We start from the raw sequence: 19,280 nt of genomic DNA on the forward strand, positions 1-19,280 counted from the left end.
TTTCCCACAAAACAGAAGGCACAAATTGATTCTTTTACCTTTTAAATGAGCCACTCATGCATGTGTTAATGTTAAATAAAATCCTTGAGGGTTGTCTGTGTTGTCGATTGGATTTTTTTGGTGTGATGAGTAGATTTTTGGTGGTCTTCATGGTCCCAGTGTAATGCCAATATGTTGTAGAGCAGACATGGGCAAACTTCGGTCATCCGGGTGTTTTGGACTTCAACTCCCACAATTCCTAACAGCTGGTAGGCTGTTGGGAATTGTGGGAATTGGAGTCCAAAACACCTAGAGGGCTGTAGTTTGCCCATGCCTGGTGCAGAGGTTTGAACTTTGGACTAGGATTTTAAGAGATGGGTTTGAATCTCTCCTCAGTTATGTAAAACTATTGGCTCAAACTGGGTAAGCAATACTCTTGGCCTAAGAAGAAGCCATTCAAATTTCTTTTAAATACATCTTGCCAAGAAAGCCCATCAAGTCACTATAAGTCATTGACTTCAAGGCACATACCAACAACAAATGGTTCCAGAAGGCCCCAGTGTCAGAAATTTGCCCACTCCCTCCCAATCTGTTGCAGTTCCCTCTGTAGCCCCCCAGCTTCCATTTAACCCAGTCAACATGTTCAATGATCTGGGGTGATGGGAACTTTTTCTCTGTCCCCCACATCCACCACCATCAATGAATCTGGAAGAAACTAACTTTCAGCTATAGAGGAAAAGAAAAATACAGTCTGGAAAGAAAAATCTTGTATCTAAATAAGAATATTCTTAGAGGCTGACTCAGCTTCCCACCCCACTGTCTTCATCCAGGAAAAGTAGGCTTATTTGGATAATTGTCTCTATATCTGTTGATGGTGTTAAGGGCAACAGAATGTATGCCATGTGCTTGTTCTTGGTTTTGGCAGGCATATCTGAGCACATGTTTCTGCGGGTGGAATTGCCATATCAGGCTTTCTGGCAATGGTGGTTAATTTTTAATCCATATTTATGTCTTTTTTGTGGTCTCCCTTAAAGAACTTGTTAATACCTAGCAGCTGACTGAAATTTCTCTGCTTTTGATTAACCAACAGCTTAATTATCCAGCAGGGTTTGTTGTTCCTTGAACTTGGTGAACGAGTGTGGTACAATGTATTCTTGTCTGCAAGAGGAGTCTTCTACCTGTTGTGATACTAATACGATGCTTCTGTCTAATTTATTTGGATCACTGTTAAGCATAGTGGATGCAAGCCCATGCTATGTCCTCGTGCACACCCTTCATATATATATATTTGGCATAAGAAAGGTGAACTGAATTTGACTTCTTGCATTCAGTGTAATATACTCATAGTTCTCCTTATATTGTCAAAAAGGCTATATTGTAATTTAATAGATGAGTTTAACAATGCTCGGCAGGCCCTGCCCACATTCCTCCAGAAGTGGAGGGGAAGTGTAGGAAGATGCTTCCTCCTTCACCATGGGAAGGAAAGTTTGTTTTGGATAGTTCCTCCCCTTTATCCCATATGGTGGGGAAAAGGGTGGTGGCGCAAAGTGCGTTGCCACCCTTTCTCTTATATGATGGGGATAGGGACAGGGTGCCAACGTGCCCTGTCCTGTCCCCACCATCTGATGGAGGAAGGAGGACGTGTGGAGCACCACGAGGCACTCCACATGCCTTCCCTTTCACTAGTGACTACCAACGCAACAGCACGGCCCCCCTACGCTGTGTGAAGAGGTTCTTGGACATATTTATGCATCTTCTTACCATGTTTTTCCCAAAAATAAGGCATTGTCTTATATTTATTTTTCCTCAAGAAGACACACTATGGCTTATTTTCAAGAGATGTCTTATTTTTATTAAGTACTAGCTTGGGGACCCGGTGATGCCCGGGTTATTTGAAAAAGGCATTATTTGCATTTGAATGTTAAGTATTCTAAGTTTGGAGTGGGTGAACTACAATTCCCAGAATTGTGGGTCAATCCTCCCCAAACCCTGCCGTATTCAAAGTTGGCCATTTTGGATCGGTGTACCAAGTGTGGTCCAGATCTGTCGTTTGCTGGTCATTGCCTGGCTGCAGTGCTCTCTGGATGGGGGTGAACTACTACAACTCCCAGATTCCTGGGGCAATTGTCCCAAAACATTTGTCAGTATCCACAGTAGGATCATAGAATCATAGAATAGTAGAGTTGGAAGAGACCACATGGGCCATCCAGTCCAACCCCCTGCTAAGAAGCAGGAAATCGCATTCAAAGCACCCCCGACAGATGGCCATCCAGCCTCTGCTTAAAAGCCTCCAAAGAAGGAGCCTCCACCTCGGCCCCGGGGAGAGAGTTCCACTGTTGAACAGCTCTCACAGTGAGGAAGTTCTTCCTGATGTTCAAGTGGAATCTCCTTTCCTGTAGTTTGAAGCCATTGTTCCGTGTCCTAGTCTGCAGGGCAGCAGAAAACAAGCTTGCAAGGATATATTGAGTATTGAGTATGTGTGCCAAGTTTGGTGCAGATCCGTTGTTGGCTGGGTTCGGTGCTCTTTGAATGCAGGTGAACTACAACTCCCAAAATCAAGACCCATTCCCACAAACCCCTGCAGTATGTTCAGTTGGTCATGAGGCTTCTCTGTGCGAAGTTTGGTCCCGGTCTATTGTCAGTGGGGGTCACTGTTTCACTGGATGCAGGTGAACTATAACTCCCTTTCCCCCAAACTTGTCCAATATGTTCTGTTGGTTATCGGGGCTCTATGTGCAAAGTTTGGTCCTGGTCCATCATCGATGGGGTTCGAAGTGCTCATTCATTGCAGGTAAACTATAAATCCCAGTATCTACTACTCCCAAAAGTCCAGGCCAATTCCTCTCAAAACCCACCAGTATTCAAATTTGGGCATATCGGGTATGCATGGCAAGTTTGCTCCAGACCCATCATTGTTTGGGTTCATAGTGTTCTGGGTGTAGGTGAACTAAAACTCCTCTACATTCCCCAGTAGGAGTCACAGTGCTCTGACTTGATACAGGGTGAACTACAACTTCCACCATGTGGAATCAATCCCCCAAACTCCTCCTCTGCTGTGTTTCTTCTGCAGACAGATTTGAAAGGGAAGGGCAGTAGGCGGGATCATGCAAATTCCACAGCAATGGAGAACCATGGGGTGCCTGCCTGCGGTGGAGGAAAATGCAAAATCTAGGATGAAATGGTCCCCAAATGAAAGCATTCCTTGGGTGGTGGGCCGTAGTGTTTGGGAAGGACATTGGCAGGGTTTGGGCTGCATGTTCATGGAGCTCACTGTAACCGCAATGTCAGTGGAAAAGAGTGACTTGCTGGCTTATCAGCACTGGGAACTATAGCCTGTTTGTGGAGGCCGGTGACTGTCTGTGTGAGCAGACACACCCATGCCACATACACACATATGGGTTTTCTCTTTTATTTTAGATTTAGATAGATTAGATTTAGATTTAGATTAGATAGATTTAGATAGTTAAGTCATCTTCTGGAACATTGTCATAACTCTACAAACCTTGAATTCCATCCTGAATTTCTTGCGACTCAATTTCCTTTAGAACCATTGGCCCCAATCTTTCATGTCGAGCAATAGAGCTCTCATTAAATGAGCATCTCATATCTATGTAACCTGTTCGGAGTGCATTGGCAACAACACTGTCAGTGATTTTATCTCTTGATGGGGCTGCCCGTACCCCTCTGGTCACCTCCAAGATAGCAACTGTCATGATGGGGCAGATGAGAAGGGTTGCCCATCTTCTTCACCACTCCACGCCGGTATGCTGCATAGCTATGCCTATCACTATGTCTTATTTTCAGAGTATGACTTATATTGTGCAAATGCTTAGAAATCCTGCTACAGCTTATTTTATGGGTATGCCTTATTTTCAGGGAAACAGGGTAGTAGTCTATGGTATCTGTAAAACTCTTCTCCAGTACAGTATTACAAACGATCTGATTTTCTACTTGTTAAAGTTGAACAGTGAAGAAAGCTGATTTTCATCCTATCACTTCCCAACTTTCACAAAAACCCTATTAAATCAATGGGCTTTGCATAATTGATTCAATTGAATCAATAGGGGTATTCTGATTGTAATTGGTGGTTTATTTTAAACCTCAATGTTTTGATTTTTTCATGATTTTCTGAAAAATTAAGTTGATACTAAACCTGATAATAAATTGACTCATCTAGAATGAGAGAGAGTTCAAACATCACATTAAATAGTTTCTCCCAAACTAATGTTCTCAAGCTCAACCAGTGGTCAATGATGATGGGAGCTCTAGTTCAAAATCAGACTGCTTGAATAAATGAAAGCTTACTGTGACAAGAAGAAATGGTAGTAAACCTTAGGCAGAGGCGGTCCAACCACCAGGCAATCTAGGCATTTGCCTGTGGCGCCATCATCCCGGGGGCGCTGTTGAGGCCCCTAGTTGGGTGGCGCTACCCCCCGTCTCCTTCACCTTCGGGACGGAAATTCCTGCCGCGGCCTGGGCCTTGTCACCATGCATCCGCGCGGCCTGCCCCCACCATGTGGCCCATGCAGCCTGGCCACGCCTCCCGGCCCGTGCGGCCTGGCCACACCTCCTGCTGTGGCCTGGCCGCCTGGGCCTTGCCACCATGCGGCGTGCCCCGGCCCACGCGGCCTGGCCACGCCTCCCACGTGGCCTGGCCCTTCCCGGTGTGGCCTGGGCCTTGCTGCCATGCAGCCCGTGCGACCTGGCCTCGCCATGAACCCCACGTCACGCGGCACCACCCCACGTGCTGCGGGGGTAGGCGCAAAAAATACCTTTGCCTACTACATTAAAATACTTAAGGATGGCTCTGACCTTAGGTTTATGCATTTCCATTTCTCTTCTGTTGTGACTACATTCAAAGATGAGAGGGAAAGTAAGTGAGCCAACATGCACTACTTCTTGTTCTTGTCTTGCTAAGCTATAGGAAGACATTGGGATGTGTTCAGCAACTTTTAATGATCCCAAATTCTGATGTCTTACTTCATCAACTTGGTTAGTTCCTTTAACAGCCGGAGTAAAACCTAGATTCATTGACATGCTGAAATGAGGGACATGATTTTGAGGATGCTTCTGGAGAAGGTTAAAAGGGAGGAGATGGAATTCCATTTCATGCCCAAGTTACATGTTAGATTTACCCTTTGATGTTTATGCCAGCGTATAAAGAAAGTGGTTCATCACTAATGCTGTATAAGTGTTTAAGGCTGGGGTGCTTTGCTCAGAACTCATGCTCATTTCCATTCAGCTTTTATTTCCTTTCACCAGATGCTGGCAATTTGTGCCAAATGTTATCTGATCTGGCTTTAACATTTCTGTTTTGAGATGTACATTATGTTAATGGAGCAAATGAGCTCAGATAAGAACTCCTGGTCCTGCTGTCGCATGTTAGCAGCCACATTCATTTTACCTCAACAAACAAGCTTAGAGTAAGATCTGAATTAATTTTACTAATATCTGGATAACTATCCCTGCCCAGATTTTCTTAACAACAAATCGAGTTAACCAGAGTTCATGGAAAAGGGAAAGGTTGATGGATTTGTCTCTGTGTGCATGAGAGTGTGTGTGGGTGGTGGCAATTCATTCTGATTCACTCTGGCTTTTTTCAGTACAGGGACCAATTTTTAAAAAATGTCCTTCATGAGATAATTGGTATGCCTGAGCTAATTCTGTGAAATATATTTCTGAAATATGTTTGTTGCAGCTGTGTTGTTCTCAGCCATTGATCTACAGAGGGAACAAATGATGTTATCAATTCAGTGTAGGCACAATGTTATACATTCAGAATTCTGAAGCAACCAGGAAAGTGGTAGATCCAAAATTCATTCATGAGGGCTATATGTTGCTTTCAATGTGCCTCAAAACTACATTTATTGAAGGTAGTGATGTAGCATTCTACCTATATCACTATCCAGCCTTCTGAATGGAGGTGGATCCATATTGCCATCTTTGAATCATTCCAAATACCTAACTCCCTGGCTATTTGTCATTCCTTACTTTGGTGTTGACACTTGATTTTTATAGTGATTGTTTAATTGTTGCCTTTATTGGAGTAGTTTGTATGGTGCTACTAGTTTCTTTTAGTGCTTGAATTACTGTGAAATTCTGTGATGAATAGTGGCACATAGCCATTTAGCAAATAATTCCAAAATGGTATATTGAAGAAGTTACTATCAAATGAAGGGAATTGGGCTTTACATTTTGTTGAAATTTGAACAAAAATATATGTCAAACATTGTCATCTTTTAATCTACGGTATCTTGTTTTATATGTGTTGAACTCATTTTTTCATCACATTTACTTGGAGTCCTAACAAATAGATTTCTTGGTCATTTTGTTATGAACTTATTGCTAAATCTTTCTATATGAACTTATGGTAAAAAATAGTTCTATAGTCCATAGTTCTAACTCATTCCATAAAAATGTTGGACATTTTCTGCTCTCTGTGCAATGATCAGACTTTAGGAAAATGTTGGAGATAATTTATGGTCAGGTACTCCATAGGTTGCAGAATCCAGAATTTGGATATACAGTAGAGTCTCACTTATCCAACATAAAAGGGCCGGCAGAACGTTGGATAAGCAAATATGTTGGATAATAAGGAGGGATTAAGGAAAAGCCTATTAAACATCAAATTAGGTTATGATTTTACAAATCAAGCCCCAAAACATCATGTTATACAACAAATTTGACAGAAAAAGTAGTTCAATACGCAGTAATGTTATGTTGTAATTACCGTATTTACGAAAACATTGACTACAAAAATGTGTTGGATAATCCAGAAAGTTGGATAAGCGAGTGTTGGATAAGTGAGACTCTACTGTATTACTTTTGAGACTATTATATGGTGACTGAAAAATTCTGGGAGCTGTACTCCCAAAAGTATATTTTCACAGCTTATATTGTAACCCTGAATAAGCCGAGATCCTTGTTTACTAAGAACAAAGCTCATATTAAACATTATTTAAAATTTGGTTGTGTTTTCCATTGACACTAAATATTAGGACCCCTGGAATGTGGAAAGTATTTAATTACCACATGAATGCCAGTGTGATCAAAGTACATGATTTCAGTCCACTGAGACTTCAAGAAATATCATCAGAGTTCTCTTTGTTATTGTGTGTCTTTCCAGGTTAAAGCAGTCATCCAGGATTTCATAAATATAATTCAAACCAAATGGATAAATATTTGATCAGCAGCCCTCATTCTTCTCTGTTGTTTAGTGAAAAACAAGAGCAGGAGATTTTTAAAGCACAAAGAATGAGATTACATTATTGTAAGTGCCTACAAAATAATTCAGTTAAGTTCCATGAGAAATTATGATGACATTCAGTAGGGCTGTTTGTTTCAGTGCATCTGTTAGATGTATATTTATTGAGAATCTAGATAAAAAATTTCAGAAAACTGACCAAAGAGATACTCAGAGCCAGCTATTTATTGGATGACACGGGGAAAAAAAGTACAAAACAGTTGCAAATAGATACACATGGCCAGTTGACATCTCATTCATCTGTTTCACCAGGCAGAATTTCCCTCCACTAACAGCCATTATTTTATTGTCCAAAGACTTGGATTTGAATCTACATTAGAGTCTCACTTATCCAAGCTAAACGGGCCGGCGGAAGCTTGGATAAGCGAATATCTTGGATAATAAGGAGGGATTAAGGAAAAGCCTCTTAAACATCAAATTAGGTTATGATTTTACAAATTAAGCACCAAAACATCATGTTTTACAACAAATTTGACAGAAAAAGCAGTTCAATATGCAGTAATGTTATATTGTAATTACTGTATTTATGAATTTAACACCAAAATATCATGATATATTGAAAACATTGACTGCAAAAATGGCTTGAATAAGCGAGGCTTGGATAAGTGAGACTCTACTGTATATTACAATTCCTGCAAATATATTGTATATTAAAGCACTGAAGTATTTGCATTTGGGAAACCTGAATTAATTAAACAGATAATTTCTTAGACCCCCCTTTTTAAAAAAGACTCAATGTTTCTGATAACACTTGAGTTATGTCATTTTATTCCTGTCACTTTATTCAATTTGTATGCAGCAGAACAATTGTTGGAATGAATATATATTTTGTGCAGTGGTTCAAATGTATAATGCTACTAGGTCTCGGAGGACATGGGTTGTTTATATATATTTCAGTCTAGCTTTATGCATGGTTTTTCGTGGAATACAAGTTCAGAAGATGGTGCTGGGGGATTTATGTTTAATGGTATGGCCTTTGTCCTGTGGAGCCTTGTTCCTCTTACTGTTTAATATGTAGACATGGGCTCAGTTATTGCTTCATCTGTTTCATTTGTGTTTTTGTACTGTTTTGTTTATTTGAAATGCATAAAATGATACACCCCCACCCCCCACCCCCCAGTACGGAAACACCAATTAAATGAATGAAACGTGGGAATGGTAACTGTTGTCTGATTTTCATGCCTACCAAGTCTGCAGGCCTGGGAGGTATGGGCACTTCTCCCCCCTTAACTGTGTAAAGCAAAAGGAAAAAAAACCCCTAAAGTAACTCAATTGGCATGTGTGGACACAGAACATACAGGTTGATGGAGTTACAGTAAGGTTTTTCCCCCTTTGCTTTACACAGTTAAGGGGGAGAAGTGCCTGTACCTTCCAGGGCCTGCAGCCCTGGCAGACACAAAAATATTCATTTTTTTCAGACCTTTTAAAAAATGCCATTTGTATAGGCGCTCATTTTCGGAATCTGCGCCTGAAAAGAAAACAGGGCAATACGAATGGAACATACAGAAATTGATAGCAATTCCATACAAATGCACAACACTATTAATAATACACGAACCCTCTTGGGCAAGTTGCCGGTTCAGCATTTTGAGCGGTTTGAGGTTCAGCACCATATGTAACGTTCATGACATCCAATATCCACTCAACCCTATTTGTCTTTTCTATCTAAAGCCAAGGAAGCCGTGCCTAGTTCTAAAGCAGTGTGTGACTTTAGTAATCAACTGGATTAAGGCGAACAAATTGAAGCTTAACCCAGAGGTGTTTCACTGTTTCTAGTCCTTCAAAAGACAGCAAGGCATTTTAAAAGAAATTTTGCTGGCTGACTGTTTTCTCATTCAAGTGGCACACGCACTGAAGCTTTTTTACTATATATAGTACAAAATTCAAGTTTTCTCAGAATGTGAAACGTGAAAGGGAGCCTGTCTACATGGACTGAAAACAAGGTATTCACCTTATAGGCACTGTGATCCTGGCATGCAATGTTCTTGACAATTTGCTTGTAATGTGGTTCTTCGACTTCAATCCAATTAAAGCAACACTGTCTTTTATCATGTGATTTTACAAAAAATCCAGATTTTTTTCTTTGGCATTGGACTGGCTCTCCAGGTGGCATCACTTTGCTGTGTGGTGGGAGGAGAGTCAGTGGTGGGCTGAACAGCCTGCCAGGAAGTGGTTGCTTCTTGGGTTGAATTTAAAATTTATTTTTAAAATCGACACATGTGTGTGGATACATGCCGCCTGGTATATCAGTGTATTCATATGTGTGATGGGGGGGGGGGGGGAAAGCAGTGCAACTATGACCCTATGACCAAAAGTAATTTGAAGAATTGGAGATATAGACTGTGGCCCTAACAGTGGGGTGAGTTCTCCAGAAAGATGTGTGACTAGTGATGGCGGTCTCACTTCAACGTGTGTAATATGTGTGGTGTTAATGGGGTTACTCCAGGGTCAATGTGGATTAGGAAAATAAGGTGCCAAACAGATTTTTTGTTGTCATTGTATAAAAGCCATGGGTCTAATTAATGCCAGGTTTCAATCCTAGAGCAATGTGATTTCAATTTCCTCAGAACTCTCAAAATCCTGGAATCGCATGGCCTACAGGGCAAATATTTTTTCCATTAATTTTTGTAGGGACCAGTCTGCTTGCAGGTTTGAACCACAGGCAATTTGAGTGCAAAAAAGTAGAATTGTAATGCCTGGAGATTTCCTGTTCCCTGGGCCTCAAAAAGTACTTATATACTCGTGTATAAGCCTAGTTTTTCAGCCCTTTTTTAGGGCTGAAAAGGCTCCCCTCGGCTTTTACTCGAGTGAGGGTCCTGGCCGGCTTATACTTGAGTATATAGGTATTCAGAGTTGGATAATCTTATCTTATTAAAGTCTTATTATTATCTTAAATTACAGTTTAATATAAATTTTCAAAAACATTTAACCTACTGATGCCTCAAATAATGCAATTTTATTAATATCCATTTTTATTTTTGAATTTGATCCGTAGCTGCTGCATTTCCCACCCTTGTCTTATACTTGAGTCAATAAGTTTTCCCAGTTTTTGTGGTAAAATTAGGTGCCTCGGCTTATATTCGGGTCGGCTTATATTTGAGTATATACGGTAGTAAGTTTGAGTGATTATCTGGATCAGTTGCTCTTTCTCACATACCGCATAAGACTCTTATGAAAATGTGGATAAGAAGGAAAGCCATATATTCTGCCTGGAGCTTCTTAGAGGAAAATGGGTGTGTGTGTGTGTGTGTGTGTGTGTGTAGATGGATGGATGGACGGACGGACGGACAGACAGACAGTACTATGAGACTAGTGAGCTTCACTATGTAAAGAAATGGAAAGGAGGATGTTGTTCTTCATTTCAAGCAGCAGCAAGTCTTGTTCCAACTCTGCCTACTGACACAGAATTATTAGTAACATATCCCATGATCCTAATAGTTTGAGAAGTTGACATGTGATGGATATTGAGGTTAATAAATCCATTAGAGTTGTAGCTGTGGGCCAGACAACAGCAATCATGAACACGACTATTTCGAAGTAGGCACCACTGAAACCACTGAGGCTTATTTCTGAATAAACATTGGTGTTCTGAGTGCTAAAATTAGGGAAAAGATTTTGACCAATGTTTCTGGGATTTTGACTGTTGTTGTAAGAATTGTCTTTCAGCTTTTCCACTTCTGAATGTTTCTCAAACATTTTTCCAATTAATGTAGGAGTGTTGTTTTGTCTGTCCACCCACACACTGTTCTTTCAGCATAAATCTTTTGGGAGAAGAGGGCCACAGTTCAAATCCACACAAAGCAGTGCCAGTCAAGTACATGAAGAATAGATCACCCGTCGCATTTTGCTGTACCTTGGAATAATTTTGTATCTAGACCACTGAGAGGGAAGAGCAGTTGAAGTGCAGACCAGAAGAAGCAGATAACATTGAAAAGCAGATGCTAAGCCACATGCCTGCCCAAGAAATTCCACTGCCTGAGGGAAAGAACAAGGCAGGACCTATTCTTTTCTGCACATAAGAGACAGTAGTTGGCTCTTTAAACTTAGCCATGGGAATGTATCTCTTCCACAACTGGATAAAACAGGTTAGCTAAGGGATTCTGGGCAAGCAATGTGGCACCCAATGCTTTCCTTCAATACCTTGCCTGTAGGCAAAGGCAAATATTTGTACTGCCATAGTTAACAAAGTAGATGTATTTACTTCATTCACAGAAATGTTGGTACCAGAGGTAGAAATAACAGGATACGTTCCTCTCATGTTCTCACTAGCCATACCTGTGAAGGTGGTGTATGTCATAACTCATCCTCTGCGGTTAGACAGTTCAGACACAGAGGAGTCAGATGTCCAGGAATGTGCATCCCATGATGATAGCGATCTTTCTTAAGTCTGGGGAGCTGGAGAAAGACACTGAAGACAAAGAGATAGTGAGAAGTTGCATTGGTTCTGGTGGTTGCTAAATAGGAGACGATGACCTAAACAGTCACTACCCAGGAGCTTTCTAGAGTTTCTGTTACAACTATCTTGTCTAAGTGACTGACAGTACTCTTTGGCATTTTGATTTTCTTGACCTTGGACTAACTATGACTCATTTTGCTCCTTGCATTTATTTCTTGGATCTGAACTGCTGACCTTTTATAACAAACAGTAGACTGGCTGATGGCCATTCTTTTGGCTTTCCCTTCATCTTGTTGGATAACCTGTGACTGACCTGGGATGAATGAACTAGTCAACAGCTTTGGCATTTTTACTACCCAATGCGTAGGACACTTGTGGACTGGAACATCGCTCAGAGCACCTGAGAGAAAGGCCTCTCATGTGGTTTCCTTATCAGGTGATAGTATGTCAAGTAGTCAGGACCTAAGCCGCATAGAGCTGTATAGGTTATAACCTTCCTGTTGGAACAGACTGACATCCAATGGATTGTATTTAGGATGATTGTGGTAACAGGCGGATTGCAAAGGAAGGGGTGTTTAATTAAATTTGTGCTGCATTTTCTTTATTTCATCATCCTTATTTCTCTTTGATTTGTTAATTTTTATGTATTTTAATATTTAGGGTTTTTTTTTTACATTTTAATGGTATTTTATTTATCTAGTGTTTTTCCATTAAAACCTATCAAGCAAATATAAGGTAAAGGTAAAGGTTTCCCCTGACGTTAAGTCCAGTCGTAACCGACTCTGGGGGTTGGTGCTCATCTCCATTTCTAAGCCGAAGAGCCGGCATTGTCCGTAGACACCTCCAAGGTCATGTGGCCGGCATGACTGCATGGAGCGCCGTTACCTTCTTGCCAAAGTGGTACCTATTGATCTACTCACATTTGCATGTTTTCAAACTGCTAGGTTGGCAGGAGCTGGGGCTAACAGCGGGCGCTCATTCCGCTCCCAGGATTTGAACCTGTCCCCTTTTGGTCCTTTTGGACTTGTTTGGCATGAACAGGCAAGACCTAAAAGGCTTTAAAATATTAAATCCACATATTGAATTGAGTCTTTCATACAACTGAAAATAAGCAAAGATTTTTCATTATAAGAGGAGAGTCTGGAAAAAGTCACTCTTTCTGTAATAGCTCTCAAAATTCCTTGGCCAAAATTGTTATATTGATTGGAGAATTCGGGCAGATGTAGTACAAAACAAAAGTAAACATTTCAATCTCTTTCTTTGAATGATATGATTTAGCTCCTGAACACTGTGTCATGTGTTTATCATTGCATATTGCCCTGTGTAACCTATGGTCAGTTTGAGGATCCACCAATTGCGTAACTCCTTACTTTGATTTGTTACTGCAGATAGCCAGCTATATTTGCAGGTTCTACTGTGTGTTAGGAATTTTTATAATTTTTATAATTTTATCAGTTGGGATTTTATGTGTGCTGTTGTTTTTATACTTCTGTCACCGTTTCTATGCTTATGTACTGTTTATGTGCGGCACTTGAAGTACTTTTGTGAGCAGTTTCGAGTCCCTTTGGGGAGATGGTGGTGGTGTATAAATATTTATTTTATTATGTGTTGTATTATTAATTTTTCAAAAGTGGGACTTTAAAAGAAATAAGGTGGAAAATAATTCTAGGAATTTGGGGAAGGGGAAATCTTGGTGGTACCTGCCAATAGCACTGTTCTTAGCCAGCTTTGAAACGTGCAGAGTGGTCTTTTTCTAACTCTGCACCCGAATTGAAAACATAAATGAAGGTTTCCTTTAATGTTTGGCGTTGTGTTATATTTATTTGCTAATTTCATTTTGTTCCATTTGTCGACTGATGGCAAAAGCTATGCTGTGGAATTCTCTAAAGCAGAGGTTTGGAAACTGTGGTGGGTTGCCAGCCATCTTGCCAGATTTATTTTTCCACACTTTGGTACAGTTTTGACAGTTGGCTTGTCTGAAAGGAGAGCTTTTGCATATTTAGAAAGGAAGTACCAGCAAGTCCCTTTTCCCTTTTGTGAAAACAAAACAGTTAGAAAAGTGTTTTGTAGTTGGGATGTTTGTGTGTGCTTTCCTTGTTGCATAGATACAAGTGTAGCACCCTTTGGTGCTAATGAAATCAACATGGATAAATAACCCAAATATATTCCTGAAAAGAAAAGAAACACATTTTTATCATTTCCCTACATTACTAATATGCCAGAAATTGGGAAATAGAAATCTATTAACCCACATGTGATCTTGCCTAATTTCTTTCTTTTTAATTGAGAAACCTAATGGCAGATCCAAAGATCCCTTTCTTGGCTGCACATTTGCTTCTGTGAAACCAAACCTCTTCTCAAAGTCACAACAAACCAAAGGGCTTTTATTATAAAAGCAACAAATAAACATTTGCCGTGTCTCTATCACCTCCCTAGAAAGTGTGCTTTGGGCTCTTTCAAGAACACAACGTTCTGGACTAAGAACAATTTACCAAAATTGTTTAAAATGGGAAATAACTTCAAGCTTACTTTGACTGAATTTAAAATTGTTGAGTCTCATTTAACAAACATATAAACAAAAAGGCCAACACATCTTATTTATCTTTTAGATTGGTTACTAGTAAAGTAAGAGGAAAGTTCTGCTTTTCCCACCATCACCACTTTGAAGTGTGTGTCTGTGGACTCCATCATCTATATCTATCTATATATCTATATCTATATCTATATATATAATAAAAGTCAATGTTTGTATGCGGCGGGCGGGCGGTGTATGTATCTGTGTATGTGGCAGCTTTCTGATTGGCCGCCACTATCACAGGCCACTGAGACCACCAGGAATGACGGATCTGGACCAAATTTGGCACACTTAACCCCCATGATGCACTTTACGGCCTGGTTCCATTTGGGGGACGATGACCCATGGGTGATGGGATTTGTAGTACTTTCAATTGCTACGACTCCCACAGGCCACTGTGATGCCCAGCATTGACAGAACTGGACCAAACTTGGCACACAGAACCCCCATGAAATCCTGGAGCAGATTGGGGGAGGATGGACCAAGTAGCATCACTCACTTCTTGCTCTGGGAGTTGTAGTTCACCCTTATGCAGACAGCACTGAACCCAGCCGACTTCGAATCTGGACCAAACTTACCACACTGCCTCATAATGCCCAACTGAGCATACAGGCAGGGTTTTGGGATGATTGACCTTTGGCTTTGGGGGTTGTAGTTCACCCTTATACAGACAGCACTGAACCGAGCTGATGACGGATCTGGACCAAACTTAAGTGATATTTCCTCACATCCCCAAACAACTCAATGCCATCTACTAATAACCCGGGCACCGCCGGGTCCCCAAGCTAGTCTATAATAAAAGTCAGTGTTTATATGTATGTTTGTTTGTTTGTGGGTATGTATCTGTGTATGTGGCAGCTTTCTGACTGGCTGCCGCTTTCACAGGCTATTGTGACCGCCACGAAGGACTGATCTGGACCAAACTTGGCACACTTAACCCCCATGACCCACTTTATGTCCTGGTGCCGTTTGCGGGATGATGGACCACAGATGATGGGATTTGCAGTACTTTCAATCGCTTCTTCCTTAAACATATTTAATGAAAACATTGTGATTATCATATGACCACCTGAGCAATAGATGAAACAAATTGATAAATAGCCCTGTTGGGAGGAATCATGGCTACTCTTCAATGGCATTGGATTGCTAAGTAGTCTTCTATCAAAATCTTTCAGTATTCAAAAGCACAAGATAGCTCATCAAAGTTTCTGGGATTTGCTTTGGAAGCTTTTGGGTATGGTATGGTCACCACCTGATTTTTCAGTCATTCATTGTGGTTTCAAATGTTCTTTTCTCAGTTTTAGAGCTTCATTTTGTAAATCTGTTATCAAGACGAGGGTTTGAAAGCTACATGTGGTTTCCATGTTTGATCGTAGGCACAAGGTCTCCCATTCTTTAAATTTTAATGAGCTCCAAGGCAAAAAGCTATATCAAAAGCTGATAAGATAAGACAGAAATTGAGAATTGATCTTTTTTGCCCAAATTAAATTGTGAATAGTGCTTTTTCCCACATTGTTAACGGACCTACAGCTTTTAGGAGCATTTTAAAAAACAAAAGTGTAGCTAAATTTCGTAAGCGGGGTGCATTAACATTCTTAGAATCACTAGGTTGCACATCAACACATATTACAAAATAGTTAATGAATTTCTTCTCTTCTCTCCACAGCATGCGGGAGATTCCAGGACTTCAACTTTCTGATCAAAGTAAGTGATCTTGGGGGCAAAAAGTGTGGGAAGAGATGTACAATTTGAAATACTCTCCTTTGAATTGGATTATGGGATATTAGCCAAGTGTAAAAATGGTTCTTCATGCCGATTAACATTTTTTTTGTATTCATTCACTGAAAAACTATACATTCTGAGTGTACACACTATTTAGGGCAGCTAAGAGCAATTAAAACTGAAATACAGCAGCATTGCAAAAGAGCAACAACAATAATTCAAAAGCAGACAACAGGCAAAGATAAAACATTAGATAAAACTAATAAAATAAGTTGTTGCCCAAACAAGGAGCTTATCAGCATTTGGAGAAATGGTGTTAAACAGGAGGGCGGCCTAATGTTCTGGAATAAAGAAATGCATTTTGGCCTCTGAATAATGTGTCTGATAGAGCATGGAGTTGTCAAAATTTTGAACCACCATGTGGTCAAGATGTAGTAAAAAAATCCCACAGATCTTTCAGGCTGTAACTAACGGGAAGTGAGGGTAGTCTTGAGGGCCAAAATTATGGATTTTGATATGACCCATGGATAAACTAAGGGTCATTCTGCAGAGAGGGGAAAGCACCAATGCCATCTCACCCCTCACCAGGCAAAAAGACCAGACACAGCACCAAAATGGAGAGAGTAAGGAGACATTTATGGTTCTTTTAAGTTTTCCTGGGATACACTTGGGGCCCCATCACAAAGGCCAGGCAAAGTGGGATGCTTTGGAGAGGAAAGAGAGGACCATGTTGTGGGGGAAGTCTCCAGAGATGCTTTCAACCTGGTTGGGCACAGAGCCTTCACTTGAAGTCACATGACGTCATGTGATGGCTGGCATGGGGCTCCATCCAGAAGGCAGGGTGAAAGCATCCAAGGATGCTCTTTTAGGTGAGTGTTATCAGTCCTGTAGCCTGGGGGGGGGTAGGGGTTCAACCCCCCCCCCCCGAAATTTTTCAGGTTAAAAAAAAAACCTGGTTTACTCATGAATTTTAACTGGTTAACCAAATCCCCATGCTAAGTCTATGAAACGCAAAAAATTAAGAGTCCCTCCAGGCACTATCTCAAGCAGATATTGACAGGTCTGAACCTGGGGGGTGGGTGGATCCCTCCCAAAAAAATTTTCTGGCTACGGCCCTGAGTGTTATGAGGGCATAAACCATTGCCTTTTGCCACTCTATTCATAGAAGAGAATAAGGACCTCATCACATTGAGGTCACAATTGCAGGTATTAGCGGGGGGGGGGGGGTCACCATGGAGTGTGGAGAATCCGAGGGGCATGGCCCTGTTGTAATGGTCACACAGTGTTTTACTGTTTTAAATGGGGTATGATATTGTTTTTAAGTGTGTTTTTACGATTGTTTGTTTTACTATATTTTGTATTATATGTGGCATTAATCTTGCCATTATGTAAGACCGCTCTGGGTCCCCCTGGGGGAGAAGAGCGGTATATAAATTAAATAAATAATAATAATAAATAAATATGGGGAACCTGGAGTTCTGTGCCCCACATTGCCCCTCGCCTTATCCCATGCGGGAAGCGTTACTGCCCATCTTACCCCGTTTTTTTCTATGCAACACGGGAAGCCACCTTTGTTGTCAACATTGCCTCTTGTGACAGTTCAACTTCACTTCCGGCACAGAGCCCTGCCAGAAGTAGATTGACATCATGTGATGGGATCCGTTGGGCTCTGTGCCAGAAGTTAGATCGGACTGTCATAGAACGGGCAATTTTGCCCATGTGATGAAATCGTAAGAGCTAAGGTACAGTACTTACACTAATCTGGGGATAATTCGGCCCAAGTTTTGTGAATTGATTTTTTGATTAAAATTTCTAGACTTGTACATGAGTATATACTAGGTTTATTCGAATAAACCTATTTTGGGGGAAAGACTCACTGATAGAACCCATGCTATGTATGTAGACGGATATTAGTTTGACCTTTGGTATTTCCAGGAAGAGCTGGGAAAGGTCCATTCCTGAAAACCCTGGAGATAACTCAGTGGAGATATTACTGAGCTAGATGGAACAAAAGCCTGACTCAGTACATGAAATGGTGAGTCATGCTCTAAATGTGCACTGTGGCAGTGTGTGAGAACACCAAAGGGTTCCGTTGATAGGGAAGAGGAATGATGACAATAAAAAATACCTGCTATAGCTTTTCATTAAGAACATTTAAGAAATTAATAACAAGAGCCTTATATTCCTGCCAAGAAAACTTTCTGGAGAATAAGAAGGAGTGTTCATGCTCACAGGCCAATCAGTGGTGCACCTCCTCATGTGGGAAACTGGCATGTGGCATTTATAATGGAATCCAGTTCATATACTTTGGCTTGCCTGTTCTTGTTTTTCCCATCCAAATATTTTTTATAGAGAATTACTTTATAGGTTGAAATAATGTTAATGTTGAAAGAAACCTTAGCTATCTGTGGCACCCAGAACATCTGTTAAATTGATAGCCATGATGACCATATGTTGTTTATACGTTGTCAGAAAAGTGGTGCATAGGGAGGTAGGCTGACGCAGGAATACAATTAAGTGAATCAGGTCAATTTTCTTTCAGCAGACATTTGGTATTTGACAGGTAAGAAATGCGAAATGAATTATATGCAAGTTTAGGAAAAGGTGAAGTCAGTTTGTAATATATCCTCCTGATAAGTTACATATCTGGAATATCCATACATAATGTTGGTTATGCACATAACATCATAAGGAAGCACTGACTGAGGGATTGTGGAAGTTGCAGTGCAAAAAAAAAATAAAAGCTTTTCAGGCCATGATGATTTTTTTCATAGATTATATAGATTAACTAGCTTTACCTGGCCAGGCATTGCTGTGGCTTATGGGAATCCTTTGTTGGCCAGGTGGAATAGCAGTGAATAGCCTTGCAGTCTCAAAGCCTGGCCGTTTTCTGGAGTAGCTGGAGCTTTTTGTTGTATGAACGTAGAGGCATGGATGTTGTGCTGCCAAGTTTAGTGTTTCTGGGATGTGTAGTTTTGTTGTTTTGTCCTAGGCCAAAATTTCATTACCCTTTTATATATATAGATAGTATATATATTAAATTATTAATATTTTCACAACCACTTCAAAAGTGTTCCTCCTGCTTTTCCTCCCATCTACTATGATGACCATACAGTCAAACAGGTTAAGTATTCGTTACCTGAAGTGCCTGGGATCATAAGTGTTTAAGATTTCAGATTATTTTTTCAGATTTGAAATTCTTGTATTTGCATATATGTGCAAGCAGTCCCCGCGTTACAAAAATCTGATTTACATATGAATCATAGTTAAGAATGGGGGTGAGATAACAAGAAGTGAGAGAAATCTATTCCTCAGAAGGGAAATTCACTCCTGAAAGGGTTATC

The 19,280-nt window shown here is 40.6% G+C and overlaps 1 protein-coding gene across 6 annotated transcripts in view; it reads left to right on the forward strand.

The window, feature by feature from the left end:
* The window catches only part of thrb (thyroid hormone receptor beta), a 266,903-nt gene that overhangs the window by 110,540 nt on the left and 137,083 nt on the right, over positions 1-19,280 (forward strand). For 3 of the 6 annotated variants that reach the window (XM_062958091.1, XM_062958090.1, XM_008118960.3), the window contains exon 3: positions 15,881-15,918. In XM_062958091.1, coding sequence (XP_062814161.1) covers positions 15,882-15,918 — 37 coding nt within the window. In that variant the 5' untranslated portion in view covers position 15,881. Of the gene's footprint in view, positions 1-15,880; positions 15,919-17,871; positions 17,972-19,280 lie in introns of those variants that run through there. The other 3 variants (XM_062958089.1, XM_008118958.3, XM_008118959.3) reach the window with 2 other exon arrangements.

This window comes from Anolis carolinensis, chromosome 6, assembly GCF_035594765.1.
Source record: "Anolis carolinensis isolate JA03-04 chromosome 6, rAnoCar3.1.pri, whole genome shotgun sequence".
Classification (NCBI taxonomy): Eukaryota; Metazoa; Chordata; class Lepidosauria; order Squamata; family Dactyloidae; genus Anolis; species Anolis carolinensis.